This window comes from Gobio gobio (genome assembly GCF_949357685.1).
Source record: "Gobio gobio genome assembly, chromosome: 24".
NCBI lineage: Eukaryota > Metazoa > Chordata > Actinopteri > Cypriniformes > Gobionidae > Gobio > Gobio gobio.
The window spans coordinates 8,116,677-8,134,989 of record NC_137120.1 but is presented as its reverse complement, the minus strand read 5'-3'; the positions used below and the strand labels follow the sequence as shown (position 1 = coordinate 8,134,989).

At 38.8% G+C, this 18,313-nt stretch overlaps 2 protein-coding genes across 4 annotated transcripts; one reads left to right on the top strand and one right to left on the bottom strand.

The window, feature by feature from the left end:
- Window positions 1-259: 259 nt before the first annotated feature.
- On the bottom strand, window positions 260-8,655 carry LOC307120286 (SLAM family member 9-like). The gene is made up of 6 exons (XM_079807251.1): window positions 8,556-8,655; window positions 7,908-8,228; window positions 7,482-7,772; window positions 7,259-7,390; window positions 2,885-2,952; window positions 260-878 (listed from the first exon to the last, which is right to left on the bottom strand). Exons 1-6 carry the CDS (start codon window positions 8,602-8,604, stop codon window positions 786-788), a joined length of 954 nt encoding a protein of 317 aa, XP_079663377.1. The 5' UTR covers window positions 8,605-8,655; the 3' UTR covers window positions 260-785.
- Window positions 8,656-9,657: 1,002 nt separating this feature from the next.
- Window positions 9,658-17,452, top strand: LOC307120309 (uncharacterized protein). 3 transcript variants are annotated; one of them, XM_079807293.1, is made up of 6 exons: window positions 9,658-9,944; window positions 11,226-11,624; window positions 12,479-12,541; window positions 13,355-13,460; window positions 15,180-15,223; window positions 15,775-17,452. In XM_079807293.1, the coding sequence occupies exons 1-5, from the start codon at window positions 9,896-9,898 to the stop codon at window positions 15,187-15,189; spliced, it is 627 nt and encodes a 208-aa protein (XP_079663419.1). In that variant the 5' UTR covers window positions 9,658-9,895; the 3' UTR covers window positions 15,190-15,223; window positions 15,775-17,452. The 3 variants fall into 3 exon arrangements, with proteins under 3 accessions (XP_079663419.1, XP_079663417.1, XP_079663418.1); XM_079807291.1 differs by having other exon boundaries at window positions 9,663-9,944; window positions 13,355-13,456; window positions 15,177-15,223; XM_079807292.1 differs by having other exon boundaries at window positions 9,663-9,944; window positions 15,184-15,223.
- Window positions 17,453-18,313: the final 861 nt, after the last annotated feature.

The following is an 18,313-nucleotide window of genomic DNA, read 5'->3' as shown; positions in this document are numbered from 1 at the left end:
CGGCAGGATTTGCTGCTTTCATTCGGGGAGGAATTGAAAACAGAGACTAGAAGTTTCCTCTAGAGACACTTTCCGCTTCCTCTAGAGGTGTTTTGCGTAGGCCACATTAGATGAAGTTGATTAGGTGCAAAAGCCTGCTTGTCCAATACATTTTCATGACAGTTTTTATTCGGTACTTTGTGTACTGTTTAATATAGCACTTGTATGTACAAGAAGAAAGTTCAACATATACTAATTGAATACCAATAAAGTGTCTTTTACCAGTTTTATTTTGATAAACATGACAAAATATCAACATTAAGATCAGGCTACATTAAAAGAGTTTTTACTGTTATAAAAAAATCAGCTGCGTCCGAAATCGCATACTTCCCTACTACTACTATATAGCAGGCGATACACAGTATGTGACAAAAGAAAGATGTCTGAATTCACAGTACTTATAAAAGAGTAAGCGAAAAGTACCAGTATATGTCACTTCCGTATTGGCTTCAAGAGAAACTGCGGGAGGTTTCCGCTTGGTGAACACAGATGGTCGACATGTGCGCTCTAGATAGTTCCATCTCTGTTCAGTGTCTGACTAACGTACATTCTAGGTGCAAAAGTTATATAGTGAAATATTTCAACGTCCTCAAAACGGATCCGTAAATTCCGCATACAGGTCTGTTTGTTGAGAGCTAGTAGGCGCTTTAGTCACGTGCTGCTGCTGGTGTGAACGAGGCTATAGGTGCTACATGTAGTGATTGTCAACAATCCCAAAACTCTAAAAAGTTTTAAAGAACTTCTTGTCAGCAGGAGTTGTAAAGGTTGTCGCAGGATGTTCCGTGTCTGGTACTCATGGCGATCGGTGCATACTCTACTTGCTCTTCCTCTTTAACATTCTGTAAAAAATACAATAATAATAAATACATTAAAAACTTACTCATGATATACACAATATTGCCAAAAGTTTTGGGGCGACTGCCTTTACATGTACATGAACTTTAATGACATCCCATTCTTAATCCGTAGGGTTTAATATGGAGCTGGCCCACCCTTTGCAGCTATAACAACTTAAACTCTACTGGGAAGGCTTTCCACAAGGTTTAGGAGTGTGTTTATGGGAATTTTTGACCATTGTTCTAGAAGCGCATTTGTGAGGTCAGGCATTGATGTTGGACGAGAAGGCCTGGCTCTCAGTCTCCGCTCTAATTCATCCCAAAGCTGTTCTATCGGGTTGAGGTCAGGACTCTGAGCAGGCCAGTCAAGTTCCTCCACACCAAACTCACTCATCCATGTCTTTATGGACCGACGCTATGTGCACTGGTGCGCAGTTAAGTTGGAACAGGAAGGGGCCGTCCCTAGCCTGGATGCCAGCCGTTTTCGACACTCATTTTCTTATTCTACTTCTTCCAGTGTACGTGCAGTTGAGTTGTGTTGACAACTAACGTTATGCGTCCCTCCGTTGCTTTGATTGGTTGTAGGTCTATCCAATTGAGGTCTTTCCTGGTTCGGTTGAAACACGCCTCATAATCATAGCCCTATGGAGCAGCATCAGACTCATATTCTGACTAGAATCTTGAGTATGACGATGTCAGGCTAGGCCATCCCCAAACTGTCTTGGTATGCTGAAGCATTAAGAGTTCCTTTCACTGGCACTAAGGGGCCAAGCCCAACCCCTGAAAAACAACCCCCACACCATAATCCCCCTCCACCAAACTTTACACTTGGCACAATGCAGTCAGGCAAGTGCCGTTCTCCTGGCAACCGTCAAACCCAGACTCGTCCATCGGATTGCCAGACAGAGAAGCGTGATTGGTCACTCCAGAGAACACGTCTCCACTGCTCTAGAGTCCAGTGGCGGCGTGCTTTACCCCACTGCATCCCACACTTTGCATTCCTCTTGGTGATGTAAGGCTTGGATGAGCTGCTCGGCCATGGAAACCCATCCCATGAAGCTCTACACACTGTTCTTGAGCTCATCTGAAGGCTACATGAAATTTGGAGGTCTGTAGCTATTGACTCTAAAGAAAGTTGACGACTTCTGTGCACTGTGACCCTCAGCATGTGCTGACCCCGCTCTGTGTTTTACGTGGCTTACCACTTAGTGGCTGAGTTACTGTTGTTCTCAATTGTTCCACTTTGTTATAATACCACAAACAGTTGAGCAACATTTCACGAACGGACTTATTGCAAAGGTGTCAACCTATCACGGTACCACGCTTGAGTTCACTGAGCCTCTGAGAGCGACCCATTCTTTCACAAATGTTTAAGTTTGTAGAAGTGTCTGCATGCCAAGTGCTTGATTTTATGGCCATGGAAGTGATTGAAACACCTGAATTTCAATTATTTGGAGGGGTGTCCCAATACTTTCGGCAATATAATGTATATGTGATTCAGTGTTCAGTTCAGATATGCTTTTTTTCTTGTAACAGTGATCAGGTTCAGCACTGGCCAATTGTAAATGGTCTCTACAATCTCGCTAATAATGCTTTTGGGAAATGCAGCCCAGGACAGTACGTACCACTGTCAGAAAAAAGTACTAACATTTAGAGATGTAACATCTTGTGTCTGGGGCATTAAAGGCTTAAAATGACAACTTTGTACCTTATCTACTCCTAAAAGGTACATACTATGAATATTCTCTTTTCTGAGAATGAAATCATTAAGATCAGCTGACACAGGAAATCAGCGGCTCATGCTGAACATGAAGGAAATCTGTAGTTGCTATAGTGTCTTGCGTATCATGGGATATCATATGTGTCAGTGATTATTGCATTGAATGATGATCTTATGGCTTTTATATATTTGATATGGTGCTATTGTTTTTTCTTTGTAGCATACATACATTTGACTGACTGCTAAATTGATACAGAGATGAACATAACTTATGAATAAATGATCTTACCATTATATGTGCGTTTCTTCTGGTGAATGTTGGCTCAGCGTAAGTGATCTCTTTTTCAAGAGTCTGATCTGTTTCAACAATAATAAAAGATGCATTAAAAAACAACAGCAATTTAATCTTAACTAGATCTGTTTTTTCACAACATATGTGTTATTATTAGGGCTTTCAAAGTTAAAGCATTAAAGGGGCTATATGTAAGGATTTTCATGTAGGCCTATTAAAGGGGTCATGAACTGGATTTTTTTTTAAAAATTATACGGTTGTCTGAGGTCAACGTATGACGTTCGCGTGGTTTTTACATTCAAAAACATCATAATGAATTAGTAATAGGCTATTTTCTGCCTTTGATTTGAGGCTCTCTGAAAAACGCTCGGTTTTGATGGGCGTGCCGCACTGAAGACTTGGAAGTAAACACCCACAGCTAGGATTGGATAAGATTTGCATATTTAATGAGCTTCAGCTCCCCTCAGTACATGTGGAAATTGTTTTGAAAGCGTCTGGAGAAACGTTCACAGGGCTAAAAAAAAATATCTTTATCAAGCAAACACAATGATTTATCTCTCATCCACCCACGATTGATTGGAATGCTATTTTTGTATTACTTGGTCGGCCCGATCAGTGAATATAACCGCGAACCGTACACACACACGCGCGCGCACACAAGAAAGGAATGTTATTTCACTATTTAAAGGGTCACTTCAGTGTAGGGCTGTGCAATTAATTGAATTTCGATTTCGATTTTGGCTCCCAACGATCACCAAAATAGTACAATCGAGAAAAAAAGATTATTTTGCCATGTTCAGTTTTGCAAGAACACTCTTAGTTTGTCTTGCGTTCTGAATGAAACGTGCATGCGCACGCGCACATCCGCCCCTCCCGAAGCCACAAACTCTCTCAGGTCGTGAGTCTCTTGAGTCTCGTGTGCATATCATCCGCTGGAATTTAAAAACTCGGCGCGAGTAAAGACGGCAGAAGGAGGGCAGTTACAGCAGCGTTTGGTGAGCAAAAAAGGCAAAACCAACTCCGTTGTCTGGGAACAGTTTGGCTTCGAGGAATCAGATGACGAGCAGAAACATGCTACGTGCAAGATTTGCTACATGGTAGTGGCTGCAACGCAAGGGAACACCACGAATTTGTTTAACCACTAGAGAATTAAACACAGAGAGACCTATGACAATCTAATAAAGAAACAAAAACTGACGAGAGCAGGGGTGCTGTGTAAACGTCCTTTTTTTCCTTCATATTTTTCAAATAATTCTCTCTCTGTAAACTTTGTTCAATGCATGCGCGTGCTGCCATATTTTCGAATGTGACCAGTCATTTTCGCCGTCATCACCCGGGTGTAGTGCCAGAAGACGCGAATGAGAAGTAGCGCGCGCTGTGAGAAAATGTGTCTCTGTGCACTCATCCGAGAGCGCGCACACGTCTCACAGCGCGCAAATATTGAGTTCTCTTTCAAGTCTTGCTCTTGAACGGACAAACTCACACAAAACGTATGTCAACGTCCATCTTGATGAGTATCCTAGCAGACATAGTCTGTATATGCCTTAAGTAAACTTTATACAGTCGAGAAAGACGACGCATATCCATGCATTAGGTCTTAAAGGGGCAGTAGCCTTTACTGCTGTCTGTTTAATGTCAAACAACAAAAGACAAGGACATCACTCACTGCACTTGATTGAATAGCTTTTGTAAGTTTAATAGGATTAATCTTTAATTTATGCACACAAATATGCAATGTTATTTTACATTTGATACATTCTGTACCTGAAAACTAATGTTAGACGTACCTGAAAAACCTGAAATGCATATCTAGCCGAACCATATTGTTGATCTTATTTATTTGTGGTTATCATTTTTACTTTTATACTTTGATTTGAATATATGTTATATTATTTATTTTAATAGTTCAAAAAGTACAACAAATGTTACAAATTTCAATTGAATTGTTGAAAGGTGTCTTTTTAATAAATGCAACACATTCCCGAAGTCATGTGAAATAATCGTGTTACATAATCGTGATTTCAATATTGACCAAAATAATCGTGATTATGATTTTTTCCATAATCGAGCAGCCCTACTTCAGTGATTTAGCATTAGGCTTTGTATCAGTAGAAACCTGGTAGTATATTCAAATTATGGTACTTTCCCCCCTCATATCCCCCTGAGACGAAAGAATTATGCATTTTATTTCTGGAAAAATTCCTCCGATGACGCAAAATGACGATATTTGCGTCATCGGAGGAATTTTTCCAGAAATAAAATGCATAATTCTCTCAAGATTTTTTGGCCAAAGGCTAAAGACTACAGCCACTAGATGGCGCTGTTCCGCATGTTATCAACCTACCCATTGGGGAGAGATCTCACGCACAGAATGTAAGACACAGACGGCTGCACAGACAATCATAATAACGGAGCGTGGTGCAGAGTAAAGTGAGTGTTTCAACTTTTCAATGAATTCCTGTGATAGTTTAGCTTCCTTATGCGATCAGAAAACGTGCCAGACTGGCGCTTAACGTTACCTCAGCTCTTCTCTCGTGATGAATGAAATCTGACACTGCTGCCTGTGCCGTGACTTTCGTTTGGCTCACTCACACTTTATTGAAAAGACACGTTCAGTTTTTATTGTAGTGTTTATTCTCAAACTGAACGAAATGATTGTATTACTATGAAGATCAAAACGACGGTGTACGGAGTGGTCTCGTAGGGCAGCGAAGCAAGTGCATTCTGGGAGTTGTTGTCTTTCATCCACATGAGACACAAATACATTTTCTGTATTTTCTCAGTCTAGAAGGCACCAAATTCAAAAATTATTTCATATTTCTACTGCATAAATGACCCAGTTTAAATACAAAGCTTAATGCTAAATCACTGAAGTTACCCTTTAAAGGTCCCGTTTTTCGTGTTTTTTTGAAGCTTTGATTGTGTTTACAGTGTGCAATATAACGTGTTCATGTTTCGCGTGTAAAAAAACACAGTATTTTTCACACAATTTACTTATCTGTATACTGCTGTTTTCACTGTCCTCAAAACGGCCTGAGAATTTCCTCGTTCTATGAAGTCCCTCCTTCAGAAACACGTAACGAGTTCTGATTGTGCCAGCGGTTCCCGTGTTGTGATTCGACAGCAGCTTAGCACACGTTGCCCGAGAAGGTCACGCCTCTTACCATAACGGGGCGATGAACGCGCTCAAACTACAGCCCCTGAAGGCCAAACAAAGGTGATTTGACTCCGGGATGAAAATAACAGCGTCTGATGGCGACAAACGCAACCGAACCGAACCGAACGCAACACTTCCTCTTCTCCACGAGGGAGCAACAAGACCACGCCCCCTTTTTGGCGTATTCTTGTGGGCGGAGGTTAGTCAACAAACTGTTCTACTGACGTAATTAAAGCAGGAAATACCAGGATGTTGTCCAAACTGGCCGTTCGCTGTAGGCTTTGAAAGGGAACTTCTGTTAAATAAAATATCTCGCTTGGCATTGAACTTTGAGCTTTATAATTTTACAGGTATTATTTATGCTCTAACAGCAACATTACACACTAACTATAGTTTGAAAAATGGGATCACGAAGAACAAGACCTTTAAGATTGCCCGTCACCAGGCCGGTGATACGTTTTGATAGCCCGTCTGAAAAGCACATAGCCCCGGGACGTTGGGCTTTGCGAGCACTGGCGTTACAAGTCCGAGTCTGATCACGAATGAACCAATAACACCTTCTCCAGCCTGTGACTGCGTGCTAAGGTGTGTAATCAATAGATATCAAACGATCTGTAACAATGAAATACTAACACATAAAAAACATGTTTTACTTACAAGTGTGTTGCACCGTTCCTGTCAGATCCAATATAGAAGGCACAGCATTGTGTTTTAATCTCAATATGTCTGCAAATCCAGTCTCGACCTGTATCTTGTTTACAATCGATTCTGCGGTGAAATGAAGCGAACAAACGCACAATGTCTTACGCACGTGAGCTGGAACCGGCATGTTTATGGCTCGACCCGTTTAGCTCCATGAGTCGGTGGGCGGGCTTGAGGCGGTGCTTCTGCATTCTACTACGTCAATGGTCGACATATTCTGAGATCTCTCGTTTTCTGGGCCTGGTGTCAATAAAAGCTTTTCTTTGACTAACAAGGAAGTTTTCAGCTCCGAAATGTACAGGATACTCTTATATCACGATTAACTTTTATATATCAAAGTCTCAAAGGGAAGTTTTTATTTTTTATTGTCAATGTGTGAACAGCTTGTAATGAAACTTAAACAGCGAGACCTTCCCTGACTTCCTGTCTGTCTTTGAAAGCTGTGTAAAGGCCTGGGGACTTTTTGACGACGCTGCCCAGTCTCATTTTATAGATAATTGCCAACCACTTACCTTCTTGATACGTTTTTCTACATTTCCGGCACATACAAAATATCCCGATTGCAGCAACAATCAGCAGAGATCCAGCAGCGGCAGCAGAGATCAGCTCTATCAGAGAGACTGGAGGATGAGGAGAAGACTGTGCTGTAATGATAAAGAAAGAAGTGAATGCATCAGTCTGATCTACAACAAAATACAATCAGGTAAATAAACACATATATTGTCGCTACCGTACCTGCACATGTGTGGCAGAGTTGAGTGATGTTGGGATGTCTGGTCTGGTTGCTGATGGGATTGTTGAGCACACAGCTGTAGGTGTTTTTATCCTGATATTCCACCTCCAGAGGTAGAGAGAGACTGATGCTGAGATCAGACACACTGATGCTGGACAATAAACTGCTTCCTTTGTACCAGGAGAGAGTCACATGACTCACATTCAACACTGAACACACCAGTGAACAATTTGATGATGATGATGAAGAACATTGTGAAGAGTTACTGCTGATGACAGGAATGGGCAGACGAGCTGAGAAAATTAGAATAAATCATATTAAATAAAAAAGGAAAGCATTCAATGATCTGAAAATGAAAGTATAAAATAATAAATGTGTATCTCAAGATTTATAGGATTTAGGATATACATATAGCCTATATACCTCACCATAGACAGTGAGATTGAAACTCTTTCTCACACTGTTGGCCTTTAGTTCATAATGTCCCTCATGTTCAGTTGTGATGTTTGTGATGGTCAGAGATCCAGTTTGATCGTCCAGCTTCAGTCTGTCTCTGAATCTCCCATCAGGAACATCATCATATACAGTCATGCTGTCGGACAGTACATCGATTTGAGCTATTAAAGTGTTTTCAGTTCCAAACTTCCACATAATCAGATCATCATCCATCATTTCAGTAACATTAGAGTTTAGAGTGACTGAATCTCCCTCCATCACTGACTTCAGTCCGTCTGTATCAGCAAACACACCTGAAGAACAGAGTTTGTCACAGATTAACGGTCCAAAATAACTTTATGTTGGTTTACTTTACTAGGATCAGTACAATGTAAAATAGAAATGAAGAACACACAAGACAGCAGCACAGACAGGAAAGAAGCTACATAAGAACAAATGAATGAACATAAAAGGGGAAAAAATCTTGAGGGAATCTGAATCTGTCCCTAAAGTTATTTTGTGATGATAGTCCTGAATCCAAGCCATAATTGATCAGTATTAGCAAATGTATCTCCATCGTATTACTCTGTATAAAAACTAAAAATCAGTATACAAACATATAAAACACATGTATTACTTACCAGCCAGTTTGCACAAACACAAGCAGATCAAAATTACAACATGAACCATTTTCTTTGAGCACTATAAGATGAGAACGCTTGATGTGTCTGAAAACAGACTGCATCGACACACAGAAGTGAGATCTAATCTAGTGTGTGTGTGTGTGTGTGTGTGTGTGTGTGTGTGTGTGTGTGTGTGTGTGTGTGTGTGTGTGTGTGTGTGCATCCTCCCCCAATAGAATCTGACCACTCTTCACTGAAAGTGCACTAAAGGTCTAACCACATATATTTCACAGTACATTCTCTGTGGCTTTTAATACTTACCCTTCTTACAGGTGGAAAACAATCTTCAGCATATGGAAATGTGCTGTACAATATGTATGTTATAAACATTTTTACTCTATAAAAATAGGGCAGAATATACTGTGTTAATGTGAAGTCATTTTCCTTATTGATTGGTTTTACCTGTATTTTGAATTATATACATTGCATTGTGTTGTGTTTAATGTTCAAAAAGAAAGGTCCATAAACGTAAGAGTTTATGAATGCATGAAGGGTAATCCTGCCTGCGACTTATTTGATTGTTTTGATTTTGTGTGGACTGTGGAGTGAGTCGGAATGCAAGGGTAGTATTGTATTCAGATTAGTACAGTTTTATAATAAATACCTAAAGCTACAGCAGTTTCACTATGAAAGTCTCATGCAAGCATTCAGTATTAATGTTCTGGAAAAACAATAGGCCTAGCCTTTTGTGAGTCTGAATAAATGTGTAGATTTTTTTTTTTTTTTTTTTTCAGAGAGACTTCGTTATTATGTCTTAAGATATATTTCAGAGAGACTTCGTTTTTATGTCTTAAGATATATTGTACAGAAAATTATGTTTCACAATGTTGCCATATTCGTGGTTTTCCCGCTGAATTGGGCTACTAACTGGGGTTGTTTTTGCCGCGAGTTGTTTTTCATATCCGTGGCATGAAGCGACCCCAATAATGTGATATTATCCACGGGAATGCGAATTGTAGCAGGGGACCCTACCCCCGCCCCGAGACGAGATTGGGCTAGTTTTGAGTAGCAATTGAGCGGGGTATTTTTTTGAAAACCCTGGCAACCTGCCCATAAATCCGGTTCAGACCGGAATTTGCTTTCACTTTCACTGACGGCATCTGCAAACAATATGCAGTAGGCCTATATTTGAATTTGATCTAAGATATAACAATTATTGTCATTTTATTTGGATATTTATTTATATTTATTATCATAAATTTATATTTACACTGAATATCCGGAAGAATTAGGCTACATAATTACAGCCACTGCAACGGAACAACACACGACCTACTCTTACAGACACCGCAGATGAAATGATGGGACGCTGTTTTGAACTCACTTTGTTTGTTTTACTCGTTGATGGTAAGATATTTAGACTATTTGATTTTGTATATGTCACGGTTTTAAATAATTTGGTAGCTAGCTATTTCCTTGTTTTTTGGGCGGCATTTATTTTATAGTTCTTCCTGTTCTGCACTATAGGAAATGGCGAACGGTGGCGCTGTGAAAACAAAAAATGTTTGTTACACTAAATCTCTCATTTAATTGTTAATCATCATTGGTTATGGCAGGGCGGCTGGCCAATAGGCGAAAAGGGCAATTTCCGTTCATGTTAGTGGAGACCCCAGTTCGAATCCCGCCCGGAGAAGGCGCAGTATGACCGGTTCAGGAGCTTTTAGCATGTCTGGGGAGTGTTTTATTTAGGAGTTTGCGAGGGACAGTGGTGTTTATGTACATATGGGCAGCATCAGACAGTCCAAGCACAGGCACAAACACTCTGATGATCTCGAGCCGCCTTCAGGTCGCCATATTCAGCACATTTAGAATGTTTCATATTGCATTTGTATTTTACTGAGTTTTTATATAAGTGCAATGTGACAACATGCCCTATAGGTGGGGTAAGTTAGCCTACATTCTAACATGAGCATGTGACAGATTAAAATGTTCTCTGATATAATCCAAAAATATTCAAGAGAAGCTAAAATATTTTGTCAATACAATACAATTATTCACTTTTTAAAATACAATAATAGCATTTTTTTACAACAAACACATCACTAAATAATTACTATACAGCATAATTAAAAACAATAATAATTAATCATTTCTCAACATTGACTCTCAGTCATTATTCACCTTTTTCTCATGGCTTCTCAATAGAATTCATAAAAGTATAGAATATAATATCATATTTCTAATAGGGGTTCATTCTAACGCAGTGTGACAACATGCCCCACCTGTTCAACTGGGATTTAAACCACGACTCGTGTCTTCTGCTGTTAGATCAGCATTAAAGAACATCTCAACTGTTAAATAACAGATATAAGACTACAATCATATCAGATTTGTCTTATTTTAAATTAACACAAAAACAGATGAAAATTTAAGTAAGAAATGTACTTTACAAGCTGTTTTGATATGTTCTATCCCATAATCCGAACCCTATGCCAATTCTAACCTTTTGCAGTTTTATATAGGCCTATTAATTAAATATTATTTATGTTTATTGATCTGTTTTCCTCATGGGGATGGTTAGCTGGTCTACACATTGTAGCTGATTTAGGTTTTATATTCGTATGTAGTGTACACACACACACACACACACACACACACACACACGTAACTGTTTATTTGTGTCTTCAGGCGTGTTTGGTGATGTGGTGACAGTGCCAGTGATGGAGGGAGATTCAGTCACTCTAAACACTGGTGTTACCAAACAACAACATGACAAGATACTGTGGTATTTTAACAACACTCGAATAGCTCTGATCAACGGACATCCCAATACGAGCTGTTTATATGATGGAGAAGGCGGGAGATTCAGAGACAGACTGAAGGTGGACTATGAGAGCGGATCTCTGACCATCACAGACATCAGATCTGAACACGCTGGACGTTATGAAGCAGAGCTCATCAGAAGCGAAAGTTCAGGCAAAAGGCAAAGCTTGAACAGAAACCGCAAGTGTGACAGCACAAAAATTACCCAAAAAATCAGCAGCACTCATGATGACACCATAAAAATATTCAGTGTGATCATCACTGGTGAGTCACTGTTCAATTTCAGTTTCAAGTTTATCTGTCATGTATACAAATGTCAGTGACAATTTTGTACATTTTAAAGGAACACGCCGACTTTTTGGGACTTTATCTTATTCACTGTATCCCCCAGAGTTAGAGAAGTCCACACACACCATTCTCATCTCTGTGTGTGCCATAACTCTGTCTGAGGCACCCACCGCTAGCCTAGCTTAGCACAAACACTGGAGGTAAATGGCTCCAGCTAGCGTACTGCTCAATAAGTCACAAAATAACAGCAACATTTTCCCATTTACATGTTGTGATGTGTATAGTCACATCGTGTACTAAGACCGACGGAAAATGAAAAGTTGCGATTTTCTAGATCGATATGGCTAGGAACTATTCTCTCATTCCTGCGTAGTAATAAAGGAACTTTGTGCCGTACCATGAGTGCAGCGGCGCATTGATATTACACAGCGCATGAAAATAGTCCCAAGCACACACTCTGTGCAAGCAGGTTGTCACGATGGTTATGTTGACGGAAGTTAGCCTATTTTCAGGCGCTGAGAGCAGTAGCTATCTGGAGCCGTTTACCTCCAGTCTTTGTGCTAAGCTATCTTTGCATGTTTGCTTTGTATATCAAAAAATAAAATGTGTTATTTACCATGAAAATTAGAAAATGAATAAATATTTTTTCTATACTAATAGGAATATAGTAGGGCTGTCAAACGATTAATTGTGATTAATCACATCCAAAAGTTTGTGTTTACAAAATCCTGTGATCATACATTCATGTGTCTTTGTAATCTTTAATCAAAAGAACATCCATTCTTGTGTTCTTTCGTATTTCTTCATTTTCAATGGTTTGTGTTTTCCAGCTTCTCTGTCTGATCAAGAAACCAAAGCAGAACCTCAAATGGAGAAGCGTGCTTCTAACTTGAGTATGTTTTCTCCTCTTCTTTATTTAAATGTATTAATAATAACATGTATTGCAGTTTATATGTGCTGTTCTTAAAGGGAACTTTACTTTATAGTTCACCTACTGTTGTAAAATTAAAGAAGGGTAAACATCCAAATGTTTTCAACAAGTTATTATTAGAAAAGGAGCACCACAAAAATATGGAAATATGTACCCTATGCACACACAATACATAATATTTCAACCCTCAATAAAGTTCTGCAACTTTCAGCATGCACCATAGTTAGTGCACAAAGTAAAATACTGAATAAGACAATTGGCATACAATGGTTATGAACTAGATAACCTGAAACTCCAGCGTTGAATGAAACTCAAGTACATGAATGGCAATGCAAAGTGAAAAATTAATGGAAAAAAATGCAATCCTGGTAGTTGCTCAGGTCCCAAAGTAAAAATATAGTCCACAAAAGGAAAAATAACCATCCACAAACAAGGTAGTCCAAAGTATGAAAAATACTGAAGGTCATAAAATAATCCTAAATGAGAAATGTCGATGTGTTACTAGATCATCCATGCATAGATTTGAAGCACAGACAGTTTTGTTATAAACACGGGAAGTTAATCTCTAATTCTCCTTTGGAAAAATTATTTGGTAATATACCCAAATTTCATAAACTGTTTAGGGGCTATTTCATATTAGAATAGAGGAATAAGCCTTTCATATCTCCAGTTTGGACATATATCGTCCATTATCGAGAATATATGCAATGGATATGATGTAAACATGCTGTCACATTCTCTCACTCTAATGTCTGTCTGTCTTCATCTGTTCCAGGTTCAGGTCTGTCTGCAGGAGCTGTAGCAGGAATAGTTGTTGCTGTTTTGCTGGTGTTTGCAGCTGCGGCTGCTGGTGTGATTTACTATGGCAAGTTAAATGGCAAGTATCACCTACAGATACTATAGTGAGAGGAAAACAACTTGTGTTTTATGCTAAATTATTACTTGGCCCTCTGGAATACTTGATTCTGATTGGTCAGTCGCGACATTCCGAGGTCAGATAGCAACATTCTATGGGCGAATTCCAAACAGCGTTTTTACGCCCTTGAAGGAGGCGCCATTTTTAAGGGCGTTCAATGTTTCACACAGATTAGAAACCAACTTGTGGTGGTGGGCGGGCAGGCAGGGGTGTTGGTTATTGGCACAAATACCGATTTCAGTAAAATGTTCTTGATTCAGTATCAATTCGTATGTATATAGCCTACTGTACATATAAGGAAAAATGTGTCTTTTTAGCACTATTTCTTGGGTTAAATTATATTAGCTTGCATTCATTAATATTCACTTGTGTTTGCTTATATAAGTATCATTTAAAATATTAGGATGCAAGTTATTAACTTTTTTAAATTTCACAGGTAAAGAAATCTAGTGTTTGGTCATGTCTAAATATTTATTCAAATGCAAAACCTAAAAATAAGTAAGCAGTTATGATCTGCAATACTTTTTTGAGCAACCGGATTAGATACGTGTATATTTATTAAAGAGCCATACAAGCACCTAGTAGGTAAACCATGGCTTTACAAATGAAAAAGATTACTTTTCCAGCCACAAAATGACTCTAATATGCCTCTTTGGAATTTTTTTGGAATTCTCTATTTTAACCTTGATTACTACACTCATTTTAATATAAATAATATTAATGGACCATAATTATTGCGCAAATAGTAGGCCTATTTAGTACCAAAAGATATCCTCAAAATATTCAATAAATATTATTAAACTAAAATATAGAACATTTATTTCATTGAAAAGTAGTGAAGGTGTATGGTCACATTTGACCACCAATGAGTATGAGTGTGAGCAATTAGTAAGGAATACCTGAGGGCTAAATACAAGAAAAACATGAACATTATTGTTCACAATGTTGCATCTCCATCACTCTCCATAATAAAATGATCCTGTAAATATGGTTGACGTAATAAAAAATTGCTGCAAATACCTGTATAGTAAAACTGGTGTGTATCAGCTTAAGCCATTCAAATGCATTGACCGAGCGCTGGGTTGTTTAGAAGCTCCGTGAATCACATGACCATGTGCGCCGCCGGGAGATGAGAGCATGTCGCAACTCTTGTTTTTCAACGCCTTTGGCTTTAACTGTTATGCCACATTAGCGTTTGAATTTCATATTCAATTTTAAAAGCTTAGACTTTCATATCAAAAGCAGGATTGGCAGTTTGGCGTGAGATTTAAAAAAGTTTAATGAATAACGACACGCAATGTGTGGCGGCCGGTGTTGATTCTGTGGCGCTCCGCCACGAATTAGTCTACGTGTGGGAAACACTGGCGTTCCAAACAAAAGTGAACAACTGAATCTCTTCACCAAAGGGCCCTACCACAAGTCTGAGAGCGAAGGGAACCTGTGATGGTCAAGGAAGTCATTTTATCGTTTATAGTCATGTGACCCAAGGTGGCGGGTCCTCGTGATTCAGTTTAAAGCTTAAGTATTACATTCATTTTTGTTATGCATTTCATATGACGTTTAAATAAGTTTTGTTGGTAAGAAATATGTTTAATAGTAGATTCATTTTGCCACTAGGGGAGAGCGGGGCACAACTTTTTGGTGTTCTCTAATTGTGTGTATATGTGATTGCTTCTTAAAGCAGGCAGAGGTAAAGACAAAGGAGATTATGAAGGACTGGCTAAAGAGGTAAGATACTTATCACCAGACCAAGCTCAATTTAAGATTGAACATTAGTCTGGGGAGTCTGCTCTGTATTTTCTTCTGCACAAGAGGCGTGATCAACGAGCATAGTTCAAATGACTCTGTATGCAATTGGATAGTCCTTCAACCAATCAGACCACAAGAGGCGTGATCAACGGGCAACGACCCATCACTTCTCTATCCTTCATTGTGTTAATCCCTCCAATAGCGTGCCAGGTGGATAAGCCAGTCTGTGATTGGTTCCCGCAAAAGTGTAACAGAAGCAGTAGAAATGAATGTACAGGTCTCCAGACTGAGCTGCAGGGCCAAATCAAATTGCCGGTAGATCAGGCTGGTAGTTTCTGAACTGAACTCTGACTTTACATCAGAGAACTGTGTTTGATTTCACCTGCACTGACAAATCAACCCATTTACCAGAATCTTAATTCACTAACAGATGACAGATGTGATGATCGTGTCTGATTGTTTAATCGTTATGTACTGTGGGCTTCTGTAACTCTAAACAGCACTGTCCATTTCTCTCTCTCTTGTTACAGGAAGAACATACACAGAACGTGTGATTTGAGAGGATCCCAACAGGATCAGTGTGCAGCTATTATTACCATCAAAGCATAGGGGTGAGCGGGGCACAACCTAACGCAGGGTTATTTGTAACACACATGGTTTAAAACTTTCCACACATGCCAGGATGATGAAATTTAGTGTATTTACTCGTCACTATAGCAACCCTATATATAGAAAAAATTGCTGCAAAATGAAGGAAGGAATTTGGTAGATATCACTGAACATTTATTTAAAAGTACATTTTTATCTCAGTTTTTTTGTATTTATTTAAAACTAGACAAATCTGATATTATTAGGGCCCACGATGATCTGAGGACCCTATTGTAATTGCTCTGCCTATTATTCTTCTTTTCCGAAATGTATCCCATTTTTGAGGGCCTAAACACGCGTCAGAAGTGGCGAAAACTTACGTCTGATATGGGTTTCAGAATTAGGCGTGGCAAAATGGCTCGATATCGCCACCTACAAAATTTTAATTAAGCAACGTTCACGCCATGTTTCACGTACAAGTATGAAATTCGGTAGACACATGTAACAGCCCAATACCTACAAAAAAGTCACTGGGAGCTAAATCTAAAAACCCAACAGGAAGTCAGATATTTAGAATTTTCTCTGCAAAATTGTTGCTGTGTTTTTACCATTTCCAGACGTTGTAATTTAACGAACTCCTCATAGAGATTTATTCAGATCAACATCATATTTGCACAGTCTAATCTAAAGGCAAGCGACGATTTTTATATACTTCAAGGAACACGCCGACTTTTTGGGACTTTAGTTTATTTACTGTATCCCCCAGAGTTAGATAAGTCCATACATACCATTCTCATCTCCGTGCATCCCATAACTCTGTCTGACGCACCCACCGCTAGCCTAGCTTAGCACAAAGACTGGAGGTAAATGGCTCCAGCTAGCCTACTGCTCAATAAGTGACAAAATAACACCAACATTTTCCTATTTACATGTACGTGTATCGTTACATCATGTACTAAGACCGACGCAAAATGAAACGTTTTCTAGTTTTCTAGACCAGTGGTTCTCAAATTGGGATATGTGTACCCCTGGGGGTACGTGAAGGCACTCCAGGGGGTACGTGAGATTTAAAAGTATAGCCTACATATATTTAAAAAGTAGCATCCATGCAAAAATCCTTTAAAAATTATTATTTAATAAATATTTCAGGAAAATATATAAGTATAAATTCATAAAATTAATTTTATATTCAGTAGGCTATTCAAATTCATTATCCTAAAAACCCAGAGTCTCCCCCATACCAGGATGGTTTGACCCAACCTGTCATATGCCGCCTGGCATCACCTGTCAATCACTTGGATCAACGATAGGGTGACCAGACGTCCCCGGGAAACGTGGACAGTCCCGTTTTTTTTTTTTTTTTGGAATATGCAAAGAAAACAATATTAATAAATCTATACATTCCTTTTTTTTGTTTTTTTTTATTAACAACTACTAAGGGTGGACACAAACATGAACAGTCACAACCCCATGAGCCCAAAACCCCACCCACCCCCAAGGAGGAGAATTAATCTTAAAATACATTTCCAGAAGAGGAAGAAAAAAATAAATCAATAAAATAAATAAATAATAATAAAACAGTTATACAAATTTGAATGAAACCGAAAAACAAACAAATAACTCCATTGAATAATTAAAAAAATATATATTACGAATCATCAAATATAAGTGGCGTACTTTTGACAAAAATTAAGTAGAGGACCCCAGTTTTTATAAAAAAAAATTTGTGGAACCTCTTAGTGCAAACGTAATTTTTTCAATATATAGAAAAGACAACAAATCTTCTAACCATGAAAGAGGAGGAGGAGGTTTAGAAGACTTCCAGTGTAACAGATTTCGTCTGCGAGCTATCAACGAAGCAAAGTTCTAAGAAAAGTTCTTATTCTAAGAAAGCATGGTGTGTCCTTTCATTTCTATGCAGATGACACTCAAAATCTATCTTCCTGTAAAGAAAAACAACTCCACTGCGATCACTTATCAGCTTTTAGATCGACACGGGTGACGAACTTGGGTATTATTTTTGACCAGCTTTTAAAATTTGACAGACATATCTCCTCTGTTGTTGGATCCAGTTTTTATCAGCTTCGTCTACTGTCAAAAATTTAAAACTTTCTCTCCCCAAAAACACTCGAAATGGCTGTTCATGCGTTTGTTACGTCGCGTTTAGATTATTGCAATTCCCTATATTGCGGTATATCTAAATCTCAAATTGCGCGATTTCAGCTTGTCCAAAATGCTGCTGCCAGACTGCTTTCAAAGTGTCGTAAACATGATCACATCACTCCGATTCTTAGATCCCTTCACTGGTTGCCGATTTGTCAGAGAATAGACTTCAAAATTCTACTCTTCGTGTATAAATCCCTACATAACAAAGCTCCTGTCTATTTATCTGAACTCCTTCACTCCTATACTCCACCCAGACGCCTCCGTTCTTGTGATCAGGCTTTGTTGGTCGTTCCACGCGCTAGACTAAAGTGTAGA

Excerpts from the sequence above, each read along its gene's own strand:
- LOC307120286 (XM_079807251.1), bottom strand. The coding sequence starts at position 8,604 with ATGGTTCATGTTGTAATTTTGATCTGCTTGTGTTTGTGCAAACTGGCT. Across the intron at positions 7,773-7,907 it reads TTTCAATCTCACTGTCTATG|CTCGTCTGCCCATTCCTGTC; the intron begins GTGAGGTATATA and ends TAATTTTCTCAG. Across the intron at positions 7,391-7,481 it reads ACTCTGCCACACATGTGCAG|CACAGTCTTCTCCTCATCCT; the intron begins GTACGGTAGCGA and ends TTATCATTACAG.
- LOC307120309 (XM_079807291.1), top strand. The coding sequence starts at position 9,896 with ATGATGGGACGCTGTTTTGAACTCACTTTGTTTGTTTTACTCGTTGAT. Across the intron at positions 11,625-12,478 it reads ATTCAGTGTGATCATCACTG|CTTCTCTGTCTGATCAAGAA; the intron begins GTGAGTCACTGT and ends TGTGTTTTCCAG. Across the intron at positions 15,224-15,774 it reads ATGAAGGACTGGCTAAAGAG|GAAGAACATACACAGAACGT; the intron begins GTAAGATACTTA and ends CTCTTGTTACAG.